Genomic DNA, 21599 nt, shown 5'->3' with positions numbered 1-21599 from the left:
GACAAGACTTGTAGCTCTTTACTTTAACTGAGACAATAATGTTGGTGATCCAAGTCTAGAATTCCAGGATGGGGCTGCCAAAATTAATACCATGGGAGTATGGAGGTAGCAACTATGGGATTAGTAATACAAATAGTTTTAATTAGCTTTATCAGTTGCACACTTAATCTTCATTGCTACCTTGTGAAGTAGGCATGGCAGGCTATATATTGTTACTCTTACTTTACAAGTAAGTAAATTGTTTTTCATAGCTGTCAGGACTTACCTGAGGTTGTCCTGCTAGTGAGTAGCTGAAATAGTACTTGAGTCCAGACATCAAGTTGGATGCTGTTTCCACCATGGCAGTTTACTGTCTGAATAAGAGCTCAGGCTTGGGTTTGAATTGTGGTTCTACCACTTACCTCTGATCTTGGGCAAGTTCTTTAACTTTTCTGAGTCTCAGGTTTAAAATGGGGATAACAATAATACCTCTTAAAGCTCTTGTGAGAATTCAGCAAGTGCTTACGATATGTAGATAACCAATAGTAAGCACTCCATATTTGCTAATTGTGGTTGTTGCTACTGTTATTACAGTGATAACACAACAGTTATACATCCTCTTTCCCCTAAGGATCTGTGTTAAGAGTTGAAAGGCAATACATGTAAGAAGCAAAAATATTCAAAGATGATAGAATAAGTAGCAAGGGGAGTTGATTTTAGCAGGAAGATGGACAACGTTCAGAGAGAGATGTGTGTGTGTGTGTGTGTGTCTTGGTTTTAAACATGGAAGGAGTTAGACAATTAAGTTACAAGTGTGTTAGACAGTTGGAGCTTTAGGACAGGTTGAGTAGGAGGACCAGTGTTGGAGGGAAACTTTTTAATCATCATCACAGATGGCATATGGAAATTTACATTTCTGCCAACATTTAAACATACCAATTTGCTATCCTCTATTATGGTTCTTAGAGCTATTGTTACATCAGAATGGAGTAAGAAGCTTATCGGCCGGGCGCGGTGGCTCAAGCCTGTAATCCCAGCACTTTGGGAGGCCGAGACGGGCGGATCACGAGGCCAGGAGATCGAGAGACGATCCCGGCTAACACGGTGAAACCCCGTCTCTACTAAAAAATACAAAAAAACTAGCCGGGCGAGGTGGCGGGCGCCTGTAGTCCCAGCTACTCGGGAGGCTGAGGCAGGAGAATGGCGTGAACCCGGGAGGCGGAGCTTGCAGTGAGCTGAGATCCGGCCACTGCACTCCAGCCTGGGTGACAGAGCAAGACTCCGTCTCAAAAAAAAAAAAAAAAAAAAAAAAAGAAGCTTATCATACATTTTTCATTTTTAGTGGTTATACAGAGAATAATACAGAACGTCAGCATATATCCCACTACAGTATATCCTTGGTATACTTGGGGGATGGGTTCCAGGACTCCCACATACACCAAAATCTGGGCATACTTAAGTGCCCCAGTTGCCACTGTGGAACCTGTCTATATGAAAAGCTAGTCCTCGGCCTGCTGTATTTTTAGGTTTCGCATCCCAAGAATACTTTTTCCGTCCACATTTGGTTAACAGAAATCTGCACATGAGTGGACCTGTGCAGTTCAAACCCCTGTGGTTTAAAGGACAACTGTGTAAATAAAAGGACGGTCCCTCTCCTTAAAATTTCATAGTTGATATTTGTATCATAGTTGATATATAGGAGTTGATGCTATGAAAATTTCATAGTTGATAAAATTTCATAGTTGAGCCCTTTTACCATGTGTGTAAGTCTTAGGACTAGGGAATTCAGAAGTATAAGTTACGGGGTTGTATCATTTGGTGCTTGAGTCCTTTCTTTTGGTTAAGGTACTTCCTTGATGTAAGGTAATGTTCTTTCAGGCATTTTAAATTAAATGAAGTTGTTTGAATTTACTTGTTGGGGAATATCTTGCCTTTAATATAATAGCTGCTGTGTGGAATTATGTATTTCATGTATTCAGTGTTTTTGAACTTGCATCTTTTATTACTGTATTTTTACAGCTTTCCCCCTTTTGGATATTAAAACAATTTTATGAGTTTTTGGTGCATATTTTAAATTTGTGCACTAAACACTTGCAAAAGCATATTTTAAATTATGGCAAGTTTCTTAAACCCGTTAACCTTTTATATATTAGTTGTTATATATTAACTTTTTTCAAAGTTATTATCTATCCTTTTGCTGACCAGTGTCAAACAAGTTCTGAGCATCTGAAAGTCTAGATTCATCCGGAGCATTTGCTCAGGATGGCATTTTTTTGTTTTTCTTTTAGATGAAGTTCTCATTGTGTTTTCGAGGCCGGCCTTTAACTCCTTGGGTCAAGCAGTCCTCCTGTCTCAGCCTCCCAGGTAACCAGCACTAGGTGCGTACCACTGTGCCAGGCTTGTTTTCAAAGTTTATAGGAAAAACTTTGGTGTCTTTTCTAAAAAGACCTTTTCTAGAAAGTACTTTTCTAAAAGTACCATTCGGTACTACCATACACGAATATATTTATCTCACATTTATCTCTGTCTGTCTGTCTGTCTGTCTGTCTAGCTATCTAAGACCGAGTCTCGCTTTGTTGCCCAGGCTGGAATGCAGTGGTGTGATCTTGGCTCACTGCAATCTCCATCTCCCAGTTCAAGCAATTCTCCTGCCTCAGCCTCCCTAGTAGCTGGGATTACAGGCGTGTGCCACCACACCTGGCTAATTTTTTTTTAAATTTTTAATAGAGACGGGGTTTCACCACGTTGGCCAGGCTGGTCTCCAACTCCTGACCTCAAGTGATCCGTCTCCCTCAGCCTCCCGAAGTGCTGAGATTATAGGGGTGAACCACCACGCCCGGCCTGTCTCACTTTATATACCCTGAAAGCATTATTACTATCCATTATTTTATTCAGAGCTAGGAGCTTTTTCATTCCTGTACTGTGGAACTACTTGAGTTGCCCTATATCCTCTCCCCCTTTCCCCATTCTCAACATTGTTTCACCTTATAAAAATTAAAAATTTGGCCGGTGTGGTGGCTCATCCCTGTATCCCAGCACTTTGGGAGACAGAGGCTGATGGATCACTTGAGGCCAGAAGTTCGAGACCAGCCTGGCCAACATGGTGAAACCCTGTCTCTACTAAAAACACAAAAATTAGCTGGTCATGGTGGCGTGCATCTATAATCCCAGCTACTTGGGAGGCTGAGGCAGGAGAATTGCTTAAATCAGGAGGCAGAGGTTGCAGTGAGCTGAGATGGCACCACTGCACTCCAACCTGGGTGACAGAGTGAGACTTGATTTCAAAAAAACAAACAAACAGAAAAACCCAAAAAACCCTCTAAAAATTACAAAATGTTTTATTGATGGTCTCCTCTAAAACCCATTACTAAAGCTGCTTACTAAAGAGTAGATATTTTACCCCTTCAGTGATAGTTGAAGGATCATCAGAGAATCCTTGGATATCTCAAGCTTTTACTTAACTTCAGAGTTCTTATCTGACACAGAAAAGTTGAATTTTCTTTCCTCAAGGGCATAAAACATTTTAAATGTACCTATTTGCATAAAATCTACTCAAAGAAAATTATCAAGTGATTTTATGGGATATTTTTGCATACTTGCACATAAGAGAATCTTTTAACATAGCTACTTAATCTCCTTTGTATTATTCATTCCCTCTCTTACTAAAAACAAGTGAATGGCTTGGTTGGATGTGTATCTATATCTTTTTTTTTGATACACATTTTGAAGGAGTCTTTTGAAATGCAGTGTTTTGGCCACCATTCCAGCTCTACAGGAATATGGTTTCATGATAAAGCCAACAAAGAGCACACTGGCAGCAGTCCAGCAGCTGACTCTCCAAGGAGTAATGATAGACACTTTGAAAGGAGTGACCTAGCTCGGGATCTCACATTTCAAAGCTTCATGCTATGATTACATCGGTAAAAGGCAGCCAAGAAATCTAGATGAGATCTCGCTTGTACCTCCTAAGAGTAATGGTATATAGGTAGGAAGGACTTCCATAGTCAGATGCAAGTAAGATTTTTTTTTCCTAGCAACCTTGTAAAACCCAGGGGTGGGGAACAAGTTGAGGATTCAGAATGGGAGTAACCATGGTGGAAGCTTTCCTTCTACGAACCTGGATGAGAACAGCCTTATAGTGACTGAGGGTTAACTCAAGAAGCTCAATGCCGTATCAGTTTTCTAGAGCTAAGGGAATATACATAGTTTAGTAGTAAGCACAAGTATCATGTTCACGTCAGACATTGTAGCTACTGCTTCCTACTAGAACAGACCAAAAGAAACCAAAGCAAGACCAGAATCAGTTCAGTTTTGAGGAACAGACCCTTTGCTTACTAGCATTGCACACTTCAGGAGTAAAAATAGAATGAAAGTGGATTTGCTTCAGTACTGTGAAATAGATAGTAACTCTTCATTGTTTTAGTGGATTAGTGATTGCGGCTCTGTTTCTAAATTAAATTTCATGGCTATATGTTGTTCTAGGTGGCAAATTAATCTTCTTTAATCAGTACCATAGATTAATTATTGGCCCTTTGCGGAAATAGCAGGAATGTGCCTTTTTCATTTTGTTGAAGGTTATCTCAGAGTTAAAAATTTACATAATCTGAAAATATTTTTCAGGGATAAGACTAAGTGACTGTATATACCGCAGTGATAGATTGACCCACTTTGATTATTGTAGAACTTTCTGTTTCTCAGTAAAAAGTGCTAAACATGATAAAATTATGAAGGATTGCTTTTAGCTATTTGCTGTATTCTTTAAAGCATATTTAGGAATGAAAAGTTAGTTTCCAAAGTGCTATCATTTATTTAATACACGTTTTCTCCAGAACGTGCTTCCCGAAAGTTGAGTACTTTTATTTATTTAAGAAATATGTTAATTTTTCTTTTCTTTTCTTTTTCTTTCTTTTCTTTTCTTTTCTTTCTTTTTTTTTTTTGAGACAAGTTCTCACTCTGTTGCCCAGGCTGGAGTGCAGTGGCACAGTCATGGCTTACTGCAGCCTCGACCTTCCAGGCTCCCACGACCCTCCCAGACTCCCACGACCCTCCCAGACTCAAGCCATCCTCCCAATTTAGCCTCCACCATGCTCAGCTGATTTTTTATTTATTGTAGAGACTGTATTACCATATTGCCCAGACTGGTCTCAAACTCCTGGGCTTACTGTGCCCGGACCACAAGAAATATGTTACTTTTTTTGAGATTTTTTTATATAGTTTGAGAACACAGTTGCCCTGCTCCCCCAACCCCTAGTGATATAGACCTGGTTTCGTTGCACTGAGAGAAAAAAATTAGTTTCTTAATTTATGTTGCTTTTCTGCCTTTTTGAGATTGAGTGCTTTGACTTTTCTCTTGTTTTCGTATTTGCTGTATATGTGTTGTTCCTGCTTAATTTCTTATATGGTTTAAACTTGCATCTGTAAATTATTTATTGGCTAGATTTATGACTTGGGCAAGTTACCTTATCTCTCTGCTCCTTAGTTTCCCTCTTTATAAGACGAGGATAATAATATTACCTACTTTGTAGAGTTGTTGTAAGATTAATGACTAATAAATGGTGAAGTATTTAGAAGAGTGCTCTATACATGTTGGCTGTTAAAATTATAAGCAAGGACCTGGACTTCTCCCTTCCATTATTTGTAGCTCTTCATTTTTATAATTTTTTCATAAATATATGTCTCTCAGCATATAACAGAACTTTGTATTAAGGAATAATAAATATCACCTTGTATGTAATTCTTTATTATAAATATAAATTTGCTTCTTATTAAAAACAGAGTATCATTTTATTGCCTCAGATTGAGCTTGAAAGAAATTAGTAGAAAGTGGGCCCTTTTCTGTATTTTATAGGTACCCACACACCACTGAATGTAGGTCATCGTTTAAATTCTGAGTGTACATCCAAATCTAGTGCAGTTATGTAGAACAAAACAGTTTGTATGGAACCTTACTAGAAAGGTAAACACTGTAGTTGGTAGCAAACTGATGAGTTAAAGTGATGGCTCAGCAAAGATTTGGGGGTTGCTGGTTTTTATTTCACTCAGTTGTTTCAGAGTGATTACTCCTGAAATCGAGTCATTTAAAATATAGATGTGTTAAGAAATTTCATATTCCTTTCCACTTAAACGTCTTGCGAAAGGAAGCATTTCTTTAGGGATAGTTAGCTATGTGAGTGCTACATGAATTTTAGTCATTACTGTGGCGACTATATGATAACCAAAAGTAGGAGTCTCACACTTTAGTTTCAGATTTGTGCTGTTATTGAGTAAATTTTTAAAATGAGATTGCCCTCTTCCTTGCTAAACTGCCATGTATATAAGCCCATTAAATTGACTTTTATGCCTCTTTTCCTTTTTTTTTTTAACCTGTTAAGACTTTTTTTTTTTCTTTTTTATATTTACCCTAGCCTAAGCAAGACCTCAGCTCTCCACGGAAATCTTTAGTACAAGGCAAAAAGATCTATTCATTATAAAGAGAAACCAGATCATATGTGACAGGACTTTCTGTAATTGTAAGTTAGTGGTTCGGTGTCAGGGGTTAGATTTTCTTAACTTTTACATTTAGTAGGATTATTGATAATTCCTAAGTTGTATCCTTAAATCATATTTTCTGGACATTAGGGATCTGCTTCCAACACTTAATTATACTAGTGAAAGGAATGGAACATTCACTGGATTTCTCATGAGATAGAGATGGATCCCATGGCACTGTGCCCTTGAGGACCTGGTCCTGAAGTTTTTTTCCTTGTTTCTAAGCATCATCTCATTATCCTGTGAGCCATCAAATTCTGATTTTTGGGCTGGGTGTGGTGGCTCGCACGTGTAATCACAGCACTTTGGGAGGCTGAGGCAAGACGATTGCTTGAGCCCAGGAGTTGGAGACCAGCCTGGGCAACGTGGGGAGATTTGTCTCTACAAAAAATAAAAAAAATTAGCCAGGTGTGGTAGCGCACGCCTGTGGTCTCAGATACTTGGGATGCTGACATGGTAGGGTCCCTTGAGTCTGGAAGGTCAAGGTTGCAGTGAGCCATGATCACGATACTGCACTCTAGCCTGGGTGACAGAGTGAGACCGTGTCTCCCCCAAAAAAAATTTTTTTAAAAAAATTTTGTGTAAATTAGCTTGAATTGGGTTTTTTTTTAAACTTACAACTGAGAATTCTGACCAGTATATTTAATGTTAGTCTGACCATTTCTCCAGTGCGCTTTGTACGTATTTAAAAATAGTTTGGACTTTAATCTCAGGGTAAACATTAATATACATAGGTACACTCAGTTTATATATGAGATAATATTCAGGATCAGTGGAGTGAAAATAGTAAGGTATCTTCCATTTTTTCAATGGCTTAGAGGGAAAAGTGTTTATAATGGGTATAGAATAAATCAGTATTCCTTTCCCATTATTTATGCTTATACAGTGTAGACGTTTTCCTTAAAGAGCTTGTCACCATAATAAGTACAATAGCAAAGATATAAAGTCAGTACTTTCACTAATTAGGCATAAATATCCTCTTTGTTGTTTTATTGCAAAGTAGCTGTTATAACCATATAAAAAGGTCAGAAAGGGAGGAGAAAAACTCGGTGAAAAGTCAGACAAGAGGAAATGAAGAGGTGAGGTATGTATAGTAAGCATTAGTGAATTTGTAGTAATTGCTTTAGGTTCCATGGATTGCCCACTTATGGACTAAATGTTAGACTTCTGCAAAATGAATTGATGATAGAGATGAAGAAAAGTCTTAATTTGTTTTCTTTATGCTAAAGTTAAAGTTGATGTGGTTAATTAGGTGTTAAGAGCAGTTTTCCTGTCGTTTTATTATGTTTATGACTGAAGAAATAAATGACGAGGTCTTGCTTTGTCACCCAGGCTGGGGTGTAGTGGCATGATCATAGCTCACTGCTGCCTCAAACTCTTGAGCTCAAAGGATCCTCCTGCCTCATCCTCCCAAGTAGCTGTGATTATAGGTGTGTGCCACCATGCCTGGCTAATTTTAAAATTTTTAGTAGAGATGGGTTCCTGCTATGTTGCCTGGGCTGTTCTAGAACTCAAGCGATCCTCCTGTGTCAGCCTTCCAAAGTGCTAGGAGGATTGTAGGCATGAGCCACCAAGCCTGGCCTTGTCTTGCTTTTTAATAAGCTGTTGTCATGATGTTGTCGTTCAAAATCCAGTTCTTTACCACCCCAGTTGCTTGGAGGTAACGCATTCAGTGAGAATGAAAGATGAGTACCTAAAAGATTCAGAATTGGAAGCCTTTGTTTAATAGGATCAATGTGTAGGAGCTGCAGGGAATATGGACTTTTAAATATTCCAGTCCCAAAATAAACTTGACTATTGGCCAAGACTGTGGTAAGCTAAGTATTTGAGATGTCTATGCTACATCATCCAACTCTTGGCCTGAGCTGTTTTAGCTGGCTTGCCTATGTAAATTGAAACTTCCTTTAATACTTAACTGTAAGTTAAACATAGTTCTGGAGCTCCTTCGAAAGGGTCTTAGTTGGCCAGGCACAGTGGCTCACACCTGTAATCCCAGCATTCTGGGAAGCCGAGGCGAGAGAATCGCTTGAGGCCTGGAGTTTGAGACCAGCCTGGGCAACATAGGAGACCCCTGTGTCTACAAAATAATAATAATAACAATAATTATCCAGCTGTGGTGGTGCTCACCTGTAGTCCCAGCTACTGAGGAAGCTGAGGTGGGAGAGTTGCTTGAGCCCAGGACATCAAGACAACAATGAGCCATGGTTGTACCACTGCACTCTAGCCTGGGTAACAGCGAGACCCGCGTCTCAAAACAAAAACAAAAACAAAGGGTCTTAGTTATACAGATCTTCTTAATCATCCCTAAAGCATACGTTCCAAGTTTGTATTTACAGTAAAGTGATCTATATCCCAAAACATGTTTCCACTGGTTACTAATTTGGGGCAAATCATTAACTTCTTAGAGCCCTTCTGTAACTAAGAGTTAGGGAAAATACTTGTCTTAACCAGAGCACATATATATACCTTTGACTTTTTTGCTGCCACATGGTTAAAAAATCAGCCTTAGAGAAGTATAATTTGCACAAATTTTACCTTTTTTCTAGGATGTAATATAAATGAAATCATACAGGATGTACTATTTTGTGCCTGTCCTCTTTCATTTTAGCATAATGCTTGGAGAGTCATCCATATTGTTAAAATTAGTAGTTAGTCCATTTAATTGCTAAGCAGTAGTCCATTGTATGGATATTCCACAATTCCTTTATTTACTAGTTAATGGATATTGTTTTTTTTTTTTTTTTTTTTTTTCTCCAGGTTTTGGGTTTATTTATGTATTTGAGATGAAGTCTTGCTCTGTTGCCCAGGCTGGAGTGCGGTGGCGAGATCTCGGCTAACTGCAACCTCCGCCTCCTGGGATAAAGCTATTCTCCTGCCTCAGCGGGCTGAGTAGCTGGGACTACAGGTGTGTGCCACCACACCTGGCTAATTTTTTGTATTTTAGGTAGAGATGGGCTTTCACCGTGTTAGCCGGGTTGGTCTTGATCTCTTGAGCTCGTGATCCGCCCGCCTCAGCCTCCCAAAGTGCTGGGATTACAAGCGTGGGCTACCACACCCGGCCCAGTTTTTGGCTATTATGAATAAAGCTCCTCTGAATATTTGCAACACAGATCTTTGTATGGACATATATTTTCATTTCTCATGGTTAAAAATCCAGGAGTAGAAGTTGCAGGATTGTAGGGTAAGTGTGTTTATAGTTTTTTTTTTTTTTTTTGAGACGGAGTCTCGCTCTGTCGCCCAGGCTGGACTGCAGTGGCCGGATCTCAGCTCACTGCAAGCTCCGCCTCCCGGGTTTACGCCATTCTCCTGCCTCAGCCTCCCGAGTAGCTGGGACTACAGGCGCCCGCCACCTCGCCCGGCTATTTTTTTGTATTTTTTAGTAGAGACGGGGTTTCACCATGTTAGCCAGGATGGTCTCGATCTCCTGACCTTGTGATCCGCCCGTCTCGGCCTCCCAAAGTGCTGGGATTACAGGCTTGAGCCACCGTGCCCGGCCGTGTTTATAGTTTTTAAAGTAACGGCCTAGTTTGCATTCCCACTGGCAATGCATGAGAATTCCAGGGCTCCAAATCCTTTTTGATGTTTGGTATTGTCAGTCTTACTAACTTAAGTCGTTCTAGTGGGTCTATAGTGATAAATCATCATGGTTTTAGTTTGTAATTTCCAGATGACTAATGATGATTATCTTTTCATGTGCTTATTTGCCATTTATATAACTTTGGTGAAGTGTTCAAATCTTTTGCTCATTAAAAAAATTAGGTTGTTTTTTGTTTATTGTGAGTTCATAAAGTATTCTCAATATGAGTCCTTTATAACAGGTTTTGCAAATTACATGTTTTGCAAATATGTTCTTGTAATTTGTTGCTTGCCTTTTCATTGTTAATAGTATAGTGTCTTTCAGAGAGCAGAAACTTTTTTTTTTTTTTTTTTTTTTTTTTTTTTGAGACGGAGTCTCGCTGTGTCACCCAGGCTGGAGTGCAGTGGCGCGATCTCGGCTCACTGCAAGCTCCGCCTCCCGGGTTTACGCCATTCTCCTGCCTCAGCCTCCGAGTAGCTGGGACTACAGGCGCCCGCCACCACGCCTGGCTGGTTTTTTGTATTTTTAGTAGAGACGGGGTTTCACCATGTTAGCCAGGATGGTCTCGATCTCCTGACTTCGTGATCCACCCGCCTCGGCCTCCCAAAGTACTGGGATTACAGGCTTGAGCCACCGCGCCCGGCCTAGAGAGCAGAAACTTAATTTTTATGTAGTCAAAGTTATTTTTTTTTCTTTTTGAGTTAATGACTTTTATAGCCTATCTAAGGAATTGTCTCTAAACCTAAGGTTACTAATATTTTCTTAAATTTTATTCTGGAAGTTTATAGCTTTGTTTGACATTTAGGTAAGTGAAACACTTCAAATTGAATACTGAGAGAGGTAAGTGTAGGCTTGTCTTTTTGTATGTACTGTGAATATCTGAGTTTTCCTCTGAGCAGTGCTTCAGTTGCAGCTCACAAAATGACATATTGTGTACTACTATTCAGTTTGAATATTTTCTAATTTCTCTTTTAATGTCTTTTTTGGCTTATGAATTATAAAAGTGTGATGTTTAACTTCCTGTATATATTTTATTGTTATTAATTTAATTTCATTGTGGTCAGAGAATGTACTCTATAGGATTTCAGTCTTTTTCAGGATTTCAGAATTTGAGATTTGTTTTGTCATAAGGCATATGGTCTATTGCAGTGAATGTTTTGTGTCTTTGAAAAGACAAATATTTGGTTCTACCAGTTTTGCCTCATATATTTTGAAGTTCTTTTTTAGGTACATACATATTTAGGATTGTTATGTCTTCTCAGTAAATTCATTCTTTTATGACTTGTCCCACTTTATTTTGATAATATTTGCCATCCCCTAGGCTACTTTAACATGAATATAACTCTGGTAGCTTTATTACCACAGTATTTGCATAATTTTTTCCCCATACTTTTACTTTCAGTCTGTGTATATATTTGCAGTGCATTTCTTGTAATTAGCACATAGTTAGGTCTTGCTTTTTTATTTAGGCTGACAGTTCTCCGTCATTCATTCATTCATTCATTCATTGAGACTAAGTCTCGCTCTGCCACACAGGCGGGAGTGCAGTGGTGCGATCTTGGCTCACTGCAACCTCCACCTCCCGAGTTCAGGTGATTCTCCTGCCTCAGCCTCCTGAGGAGCTGGGATTACAGGTGCCTGCCAGTATGCCCGGCTAATTTTTGTATATTTTGTGTTTTGTGTATTTACCCCCATATTGGCAAAGCTGGTCTTGAACTCCTGACCTCAGGTGATCTGCCCGCCTTGGCCTCCCAAAGTGCTGGGATTACAGGTGTGAGCCACTGCGCCCAGCTGACAGTCTCCTTTTAATTGTTGTTATTAAATGGTGCTTTACTCTGAGTTTGAGTATCCATGTGGTTAGGTTTCAGTTTACCATTTTGCCATTTGTTTTCTATTAATCCCATCTATTCTTTTCTGTCATTTTTTTGAATGAAAGATTTTGTAATATTTCATCTTATCCCCTCTTGTAGTGGAGATATACTTGTTTTATTTTTTTTCTGTGGCTGCTCTACAGTAGAGTAGATACCTTTAACTTTTGACATTCTGCCTTCAAATTATATACCACTTAATGTATAAGAATCCTATGGTGGTATGTCTCCAGTTTCCTATTTTCTGTTCTTTTTGCTATTGTCATACATTTTACTTTTGGATATGTTAGAAAATCCATAATTCAATGTTAGGCTTGTTTTTATTTAAAGCTTTGTTCAGGTGGGCCTGGAGAGGAGCCGTTGCCCTAGGGCTAGTTTAGCCTGTTTATAAAGGTTTCAGCTGAATGGCCTGAGTTTAATAAGGTCTCTTTAATCAGTCAGAAGGAGAATGCCTGTGTAAACTCTGGTAGTTATTATCCAATGGTTGTTCTTTGCCCACCCTCGTGAAAGCTCATCTAATGCATGTGCAGCTAGTTTAGTAAAGATGTAACAGTGCCTCACAAATTACAGCTGCCTCAGCCTTCTGAAACACATTTAAGTTTCTGATTGGGTTTCCACCCTCCCTAGATACTCAGTTTCTCCCTTTCTGGCTGGAGTCTGGAAACTGCTGCAAAGTACAAAGCTTGGACGATCATTAGGGCACAGGTAATTTGCTTGTCTTCTCTCAGGGATCACAGTTCGGTGCCGTCTATTGTCCAGCATCCAAGAATAGCTGTTTTATGTATCTTGTCCAGTTTTTTAGTAGTTTTGGTGGAAGGGCTAGTCTCATGTTACTCCGTCATGGTCAGACTAATTTAACTTTTTATAAATAAATGTAAGATTTGCATGATAAAGGCTATTATAGCGTACTTCATAAATTAATACATTGCATTCTGCGGGCAATGTTTTGCACCATTTGTCCTGGCTTAGCTGATATTCATGTTCTAATTGTTCATTACAGGATTTTATGTAAATAAATAAATGTTCAGCCTTTGTAATGGGATTGTTAACAGTACCCTGGATCTGCTACTTTACCAATTGCTCCCTAATGCCTACAGTTGATTGCCAGAACTATCTCACTGCCCCCTGTAACTGCAGTAGTTTGAGCTTTAAGATATGTCACTAATTAATTATGGATTATTCTGTTTTTGTTCTGTAATATCCCAGTATCTTCAGCAAAAGATTCTGTATTGGCTCTCACCAGCTAGTATTTACTAGAATGTGGAAATAATTCAAACAGGAGGACTGTGCTCTTAAAAACCTGCTTTAACATTAGAAGAGGAAAGGTGATTGTTAATGGCTATTTTTCATGTAAAGGAAGGATTAAGTTTTCATATCTTAATCCTTGTTTAAAGAAATCTGTAGCCAAAGGTGTCTGTTTTTAGTTGGGTCATTGGTTAGGACTATAGACTTCAGTTTTATATTCTTAGTAATGTTACCCCCTTTACCTCCTCTGATCACCCAGGAAAAGTTCCTTCGTGTAAGATTTTAAAAATTTTGCTGGAGGAGCCAAGTGGCTCATACCTGTAGTCCCAGCTACTCACTACTTAGAAGGCTGAGGTGGGAGGATTGCTTCACCCCAGGAGTTCAAGGCCCAAGGCCAGCCTGGGCAACATAGGGAGAACTCGTCTCTTTAAAAAAAAAAAAAAAAAAAAAAAGGGGATTTGAACAACTGTCAAGGGATTACTTGATACAGAGAAGCTGCTAATTTATTTTGAAATTGTAAAATACATTTTCCCCTCTGAAATCACAAAATGCCTCATGTGCTAATGCAGTGAGTTTAAGTGTTTTAATTTAGAAAATATTAGCAACTGCTGGTGTTACTTGGCATGCAGTGAACCTGGAAGGGAAGTGTTGAGGGGCATCATCTGTTTAGAACTTTCTTTAGAGGTGTATAGTGCTTTCTTACACTAGTATTCCAATGTATGCCTGAATAGCACTTTTCTTGTACTGAAAAATAAGTCCATGGTGTTAAGCAGGCATCTCTAAAGTGGCCATCTGATTTAAAATAGCTTCCATAAGTTCTAATTAATTTTGCAAGTTTTAGTGTCTCTTTTTGATAGCAGGTAGTAGCTCTCTGAAGCATTCCTTCTGCCTTGAAACATCTTTCTTCTTCATATCTTTGCCGTTTTCCTTTGTGAGACTTAGGCTTATAATACAATAAATATTTAAGTGCCACCTGTTTACTAGGCACTGTTAAGTTATAGGCTCTGGAGATGTAGTGGTGAACAAGATCTCCGTTGTTACTCAGTTTGTAGACTATGAAGGAAAAGGAATAAGGGTTGGAGAATTACTCATGTATTAAATATATGTTGCTTTTTGGAGGCAAATGGATAAAATATTTAGAATGGTTAAGACAATCTTCTGCTTTCTTTGGATTCACTAGGGGTTTTATAATGTGTCTCATATCATTTCATATGTTAAGAGTAAAGGGAATTTTAATGAAATATGTTACTACTGGTTGTGGATTCTAAAAGACAGAGGGACAAAATATTATTTGCCTTTAAGAATACAAAGAAAGGATTGTCTGTTTGTATGGTTAGTTGAATTGTCTTATTTCCTATTTATTTTTTTAATTGCTGAGATCTCACTTTGTTGTCTAGGCTGATTTCTAACTCATTGCCTCAAGTGGTCTCCTGCGTCGGCCTTCCAAAATGCTGGAATTACAGGCCTGAGCCAGTTCACACCAGCCTATTTCTTATTTCTTATTCTCCCTACAAGGGACATTTTAGTGTAAGGCAAAAATATAAACTTATCACTCATAATGTTTTTGGGAAAATATCATATGACTACATGGTTTTGTAGTTTTCGTAGCAGTCACTGGGTCATTAAGTTACCTCATTTTTTGCTTCCTGTTCTTCCTTTTTTCTGGGTAAAAAGTTTTCTCTAGGTCTCATCTCTTAATTCTTTAGCAAGGCATATTTTTATTCATCATACCATAACTGTATATATACTTAAAAGTAAATGACATTTTGTCTTACCATGGATTTCTCACATATCTGGTGAAGCGGTTTAAACTGTCCAATTTTAGGTACACTGAAAGCAAAAGCTAGCTGAGAAAGGAAAGTTTTTCTCATCAAGAGGTTGAAATTACTGTTATAAAACAGTGATAAATACCGGATAAGATATGTGATCCTTGAAGTTTAATAAATATTTTTGGACTATTAATTTATATTCACTTTTGGGGTTTTTTTTTTTTTTTTTTTTTTTTTTTGGAGACATGGTCTCTGTAGCCCAGGATGGAATGCAGTCATGTAATCATGGCTCATTGCAGCCACTGGGCTCAATCAATCTTCCCACCTCAGCCTCCTCAGTAGCTAAGACCACAGGCCTGTGCCACCATGCCTAGCTAATTTAAAAAACAAATGTTTTGTAGAGATGGAGTCTCACTGTATTGCTCAGGCTAGTCTTGAACTCCTGAGCTCAAGCAGTCCTTCTGCCTCACCCTCCCAAAGTATTGGGATCACAGTCTTGAGCCACTGCAGCCAGCCTGGTTTTAATCTTTAGGAAATATTTTTCTAGGTTAAACTCAACACAGTATAAGTATTTTTACATGTATTTCAGAATCTAAATTTATTAGGATACTGGCTGATGACTCTGTATGTACATTTTATTTTACACATGCTTTTATTAAGATTTAGGCTTCCAGCACTTTGGGAGGCTGAGGCGGGCGGATTATGAGGTCAAGAGATAGAGACCGTCCTGGCCAACATGGTGAAACCCTGTCTCTACTAAAAATATGAAAATTAGCTGGGCATGGTGGCACGTGCCTATAGTCCCAGCTACTCGGGAGGCTGAGGCAGGAGAATCGCTTGAACCTCGGAGAGGTTGCAGTTAGCTGAGATTGTGCCACTGCACTCTAGCCAGGGCAACAGAGCAAGACTCCTTCTCAAAAACAAAAAACAACCAAAAAAAATAGGCAATTTGCTTTAAAAATTAGATACCTCATGAACTCGTTGGTTATTCCTTATTAGCTAAGAAAAATTATTAGACCACTGTGTATTATGCTAATTAAATGACTCATTTCTGCTAGTTAAACCATCTATAATAGGCTGCAGAACACATTTTGCTGGAGTCATAGTGTGTAAAACTAAGCCCACCAGGAAACTTATGGCTAAAATGAAACAGAATCTTGCTAACCTTGTGTGTGTATTCAGTTTTGGTACCTGAAAGATTTGTGGTATTTCGAATATTCGTATGTTGTGTTATATTTGTTTAGATGTTTGTATTTTATATTTACATGACAAAAAGGATATGGTTGCTATTTAAACTTTTTGAATGGTAGGAAAATAATCTTAGGCACAGGAAATCGTGACAAGACCAGTGTTGTAGAACTATGATGATGGATAAAGCTTTTTTTTTTTTTTTTAACTTTATGTATAAGTAATTCTCTAGAGCAGAAATTACTCAAGCTTTCAGTGGTATAAATTGCATTTGGTCTAAAGATTGATACTGACCAAATACAAAAGATTTTGTTGTTTCTCCTAATTTTCTTATACCTTTTGATATTCTTTGAAGAGATCTAATGGTTATTTAATTTCTTCAGGTTTTACTAAATTTTGTTCATTCTAAAGACTTTTAAAAAGCTTACACATCTAATAAGTCAGAGCTATGACAAAAATGCCAGGTTTTTTGGGGGGCAGGGAGGGTGGCGGAGGTGGTCCTGTAGTAATGCTACAGTATCTTGATGGACATCCTGTTAATACTTTGGGGAGTGTATTAGTTTGTTTTTTATTGCTATGAAGGAATACCCAAGGCTGGGTAGTTTATAAAGAAAAGAGTTTTATTTGGCTCAAAGTTCTGCAGGCTATACAAGAAGCATGGCACCAGTATGTGCTTCTAGTGAGGCCTCGGGAAGCGTCCAATCATGTTGGAAGGCGAAGAGGGAACAGGCATGTCATGTAGCGAGAGGGAGCAAAAGAGAGAGGAGGAAGTGCCAGGATCTTTTTAAACAACCAGTTCTCACGTGAACTAATAGAGCAAGAACTTATTACTGAGGGGAGGGTACCAAGCCATATTAGGGATCTGCCCTCCTAACCAGATACCTTCTACTAGGCCCTACCTCCAATGTTTGGGATCACATTTCACCATGAGATTTGGAGGGGACAAACAGCTAAACCACATCAGGGAGTTTCTTTTGGGAGAGCTTAGGATCTTATTTTATTACTTTTTAATGGATGATTCATTTATTTTCTGAAACTCCTATTTTACTTTACTCTATTTCAATTGTACAGTTCTCTGGCATTTAAATACTTTCATATTGTGCAGTGATTACCACCATCCGTCTCTAGAACTTTTTCATCTTTCCCAACTGAAACTGTACTTACTAAACACTAACTCCCCATTCAATCCTCTTCCTAGTCCTTGGCAATCACCATTCTACTTTCTATCTTTGTGAATTTAACTACAACGCCATATAAGTGGAATCATATAATGTTTGACCTTCTGTGACTTGCTTATTTCACTTAACATAATGTCTTCAAGGTACATCCATGTCTTTCTTTTTTTTTGGAGACAGAGTGTCACTCTTGCCCAGGCTGGAGTGCAGTGGCGCCATCTTGGCTTGCTGCAACCTCCACCTCCTGGGTAGAAGCAAATTCTTGTACCTCAGCCTCCCAAGCAGCTGGGACTACAAGTATGCAGCACCATACCAGCTAATTTTTGTATTATGTCTTTTTTTTTTTGAGATGGAATGTTGTCCTTGTCACGTACGCTGCAGTACAGTGTTGCTATCTGTGCTTACTGCTACCTCTGCCTTCTGGGTTCAAGTGATTCTCCTGCTTCAGCCTCCCCTCCCGAGTAGCTGGGATTACAGGCACCCGCTGCCTTGCCCAGCTAATTTTTAGTAGAGACGGGGTTTTGCCATGTTGGCCAGGCTGGTCCCAAACTCCTGACCTCAGGTGATCCTCCTGCCTTGACCTCCCAAAATGCTGGGATTACAGGTGTGAGCCACCTTGCCCGGCCTGTATCACGTCTTTTAAAGACTGAAAAATACTCTATTGTGTGTATACTCTACATTTTGTTTATCCATTTATCTATTGATGGATAGTTGAGTTGCTTCTGCTTTTTGGCTGTTGTGAATAATTCTCCTATGAATGTTGGTGTACAAATATCTGTTTAAGTACCCGCTTTTACTTCTTTTGGGTATATACCCAGAATTGGTATTATTTTTGTTTACCCATTTATCTGCTGATGGACAGTTGGGTTGCTTCTACTTTTTAGCTATTGTGAATAATGCCTCTGTGGACATTGGTATACAATTATCTGTTCAAGTCTCTGCTTTTACTCCTTTTGGGTGTATACCGAGAAGTGGAATTACTGGATCATGTGGTCATTCTCTGTGTTAATTTTTTGAGAAGTCTCTATTTTTCTACAGTAGCTCTACCGTTTTACATTCCTACCAGCAATGCACAAGGATCCGCACACCCCAGCCAACACTTAAAAAAATTTAAAATAGCCATCATAATGGGTGTGAAGTAGTATCTCATTGTAGTTTTGACTCACATTTCCCTAGTGACTGGTTTTTTTTTTTTTTTGAGACTGGGTCTCACTCTGTCACCCAGACTGGAGTGCAGTGGGGTGATCAGGGCTCATTGCAGCCTCAACCTCCTGGGCTCAATTGGTTCTTCTACCTTAGCCTTCAGAGTGGCTGAGACCACCAGTACACACCACCACATCCAGCAATTTTTTTTTTTTTTTTTTTTTTTTGAGACAGTCTTGCTCTGTCGCCTAGGCTGGAGTGCAGTGGCACAATCTTGGCTCACTGCAAGCTCCGCCTCCCGGGTTCACATCATTCTCCTGCCTCAGTCTCCCAAGTAGCTGGGACTACAGGCGCGTGTCACCACTCCCAGCTAATTTTTTGTCTTTTTTTTTTTTTTTTTTTTTCAGTGAAGACGGAGTTTCACTGTGTTAGTGATGGCCTTGATCTCCTGACCTTGTGATCTACCCTCCTCAGCCTCCCAAAGTGCTGGGATTACAAGCATGAGCCACCGCACCTGGCTCGTATTTTTTTTATGTAGATACGGGGTTTTGCCATGTTTCCCAGGCTGGTCCCAAACTCCTGTGCTCAAGTGATCTGCCCACCTTGGCGTCCCAAAGTACTGGGACTACAGGGGTGCGCCTGGCTGACTAGGGATGTTGAGTATCTTTTCTTGTATGTATTGGCCTTTTGTGCTTCTTTGGAACAGTGTCTGTTCAAGTCTTTATTAGTTTTCTCAGGCTACCATAACAAAATATCACACTCTGGGTGGCTTAAATAACAGAAATAAATCTGACAGGGTTTGATTTTTGGTGATGGCTCTCTTCCTAGAGTGAACTCTCTGGTGTCTTGTCTTTTAAGGACACTAATCCTATTGGATCAAGGATCCATCTGCATGACCTCATTTAACCTTAATTACATCCTATAGATGTAATTAAGGCCCTGTCTTCAAATACAGTCATATTAGGGATTAGGGCTTCAACATTTCAGTTTCAAGGAACCAAAAAGCCCATATCAAAGCCCTTTGCCTACTTGTGAATTGGTTTTTGTTCTTGAGTTGTAAAAATATATTCTAAATATTCCTTAACAGATATGTGATTTGCAGATGTTTTCTCCATTCTGTGAGTTGCCTTTTGTACTCTGTTGATAGTGCCCTTTGGTGCACAGAAGGTTTTCATTTGGATAAAGTTAGTTTTTTCTTTTTTAGCCTGTACTTTTGGTGTCTTATCCAATAAATCATTGCCAAATGCCATGTCATGAAGCTTTTCCCCTATTTTCTTCTAAGAGTCTTACAGTTTTAGCTCTTATAGTTAGGTCTTTGATCCATTTGAGTTAATTTTTAAATTAACTCATGTTAATTAAAAACAGTTAATTACATATTATCTAAGATAAAGGTCCACCTTCATTATTTTGCATATGGATATCCAGTTTTCTCAGTACCATTCAGTGAAAAGACTGTCCTTTTCCCATTGCATGGTCTTGGTATCCTTGTTGAAAATCATTTGATCATATATGTAAGTGTTTATTTCTGGGCTCTCTACTTTATTCTCTTGGCCTATATATCTATTTTTATGCCAGTTTCCACACTGTTTTGTTTACTGGAGCTTTGTAGTAAGTTTTGCAATCAGTTAGTGTGAGTTCAAGATTGTTCTTTTTAAGTTCATTTTGGCTATTTGGGGTTTTTTGAAATTGCGTGTGAATTTTAGACTGAATTTTTCTATTTCTGTGTAAAATACCTTTGAGATTTTAATAGGGATTGCATTAAATCTGTAGATCACTTTGGGTAGTACTGACATCTTCACAATATGAAGTCTTCCAGTCTATGAACACATGATATTTTTTCATTGATTTGTGTATTCTTTAATTTCTTTTAATAGTGATTTGTAGTTTTCAGTATAATAGTCTTTTGCATCCTTGGTTAAGTTTATTTCTAAGTAATTCTTTTTGATGCCATTGTAAATGGAAGTTAATTTCTTTTTTTGGTTTGTTCATTGTTAGTGTATATGTATATTTTTTGTATCTTGAACCAATAGTAGAATTGCTAGATTCGACAGTTTATAATTAATTTGGCTATCCATACTAGTATTGATAATATATTTAATTGTCTAAGCAATAGGCTTTTAAAATGTTTGGCATGAAATAATTTGAGAAACATTTCCCCTTTAAATTTATTTTATTTTTTTGGAGACAGAGCAAACTGTCACCCAGGCTAGAGTGCAGTAGCACAATTACTGCTCACTGTAGCTGGTTCCTCCCAGGCTCAAGGGATCCTCCCACCTTATCCTCCCCCAGTAGCTGGGACCAGAGGCGTGCATCACTACGCCTGGCTAATTTTATTATATTTTGTAGAGATGGAATCTGGCTATGTTACTCAGGTCCGTCTCACACTCCTGGGTTCAAACGGTCCTCCTGCCTCAGCCTCCCAAAGTGTTGGGATTACAGATGTGAGCTACTGCTCCCAGCCTGAATTTTTTGACATCATTGTTAATTTGCGTGTGCTGTGTTCTGTCTGGGTGTATTGGACTGGTAGCTTGCAAACAGCTTAACCCTTGGAGATAAGTTTATTTAAAATTAAGAATAATTGTAGTAGATAATTGCAGAGGCCCTCAAAAAGAGTAAATCTCATTTTAAAAAGAAGGAACCAGGAGTAAGAATGTAAAAATATTACTTACCTTTTTATTTGTTTTCCTTAAAAAGAAAAATAGCTTTGTTGAGCTATAATTCATAGGCCATAAAACTCGATCTTTTAAAGTATACAATTAGGGCCGGGCACGGTGGCTCACGCCTGTAATCCCAGCAATTTGGGAGTCCGAGGTGGGTGGATCACTTGAGATCAGGAGTTCGATGAGCCTGGCCAACATGAAGAAACCCTGTCTCTACTAAAATCACAAAAAAATAGCTGGGCGTGATGGCGGGCACCTGTGGTCCCAGCTGTTGGGGAGGCTGAGTCAGGAGAATCTCTTGAACTCGAGAGGCAGAGGTTGCAATGAGCTGAGATCAAGCCACTGCACTCCAGCCTGGGCCACAGAACAAGACTCGGTCTCAAAAAATAAAATAAAAATAACGCATACAATTTAATGATTTTTGGCATGTTCAGAGTTACATAGTCATAACTGCTGTTTAATTTCAG

At 38.8% G+C, this 21599-nt stretch overlaps 1 protein-coding gene across 40 annotated transcripts in view; it reads left to right on the top strand.

Moving 5' to 3' along the window:
* MTMR3 (myotubularin related protein 3) overlaps window positions 1–21599 on the top strand; it is a 142324-nt gene that overhangs the window by 20175 nt on the left and 100550 nt on the right. For 10 of the 40 annotated variants that reach the window (XM_015457524.4, XM_015457523.4, XM_015457522.4 and 7 more), the window contains one exon: window positions 2268–2343. The exons of 25 other annotated variants lie outside the window; for them this stretch is intronic. In XM_015457524.4, coding sequence (XP_015313010.1) covers window positions 2268–2343 — 76 coding nt within the window. Of the gene's footprint in view, window positions 1–2267; window positions 2358–21599 lie in introns of all 40 variants that reach the window. 5 more of the 40 variants (XM_074004053.1, XM_074004041.1, XM_074004032.1 and 2 more) reach the window with 1 other exon arrangement.

Source organism: Macaca fascicularis, chromosome 10, assembly GCF_037993035.2.
Source record: "Macaca fascicularis isolate 582-1 chromosome 10, T2T-MFA8v1.1".
In the NCBI taxonomy this organism is placed as follows: Eukaryota; Metazoa; Chordata; class Mammalia; order Primates; family Cercopithecidae; genus Macaca; species Macaca fascicularis.
The sequence above is the reverse complement of the archived record's forward strand: the minus strand, read 5'-3'. Positions and strand labels throughout refer to the sequence as shown.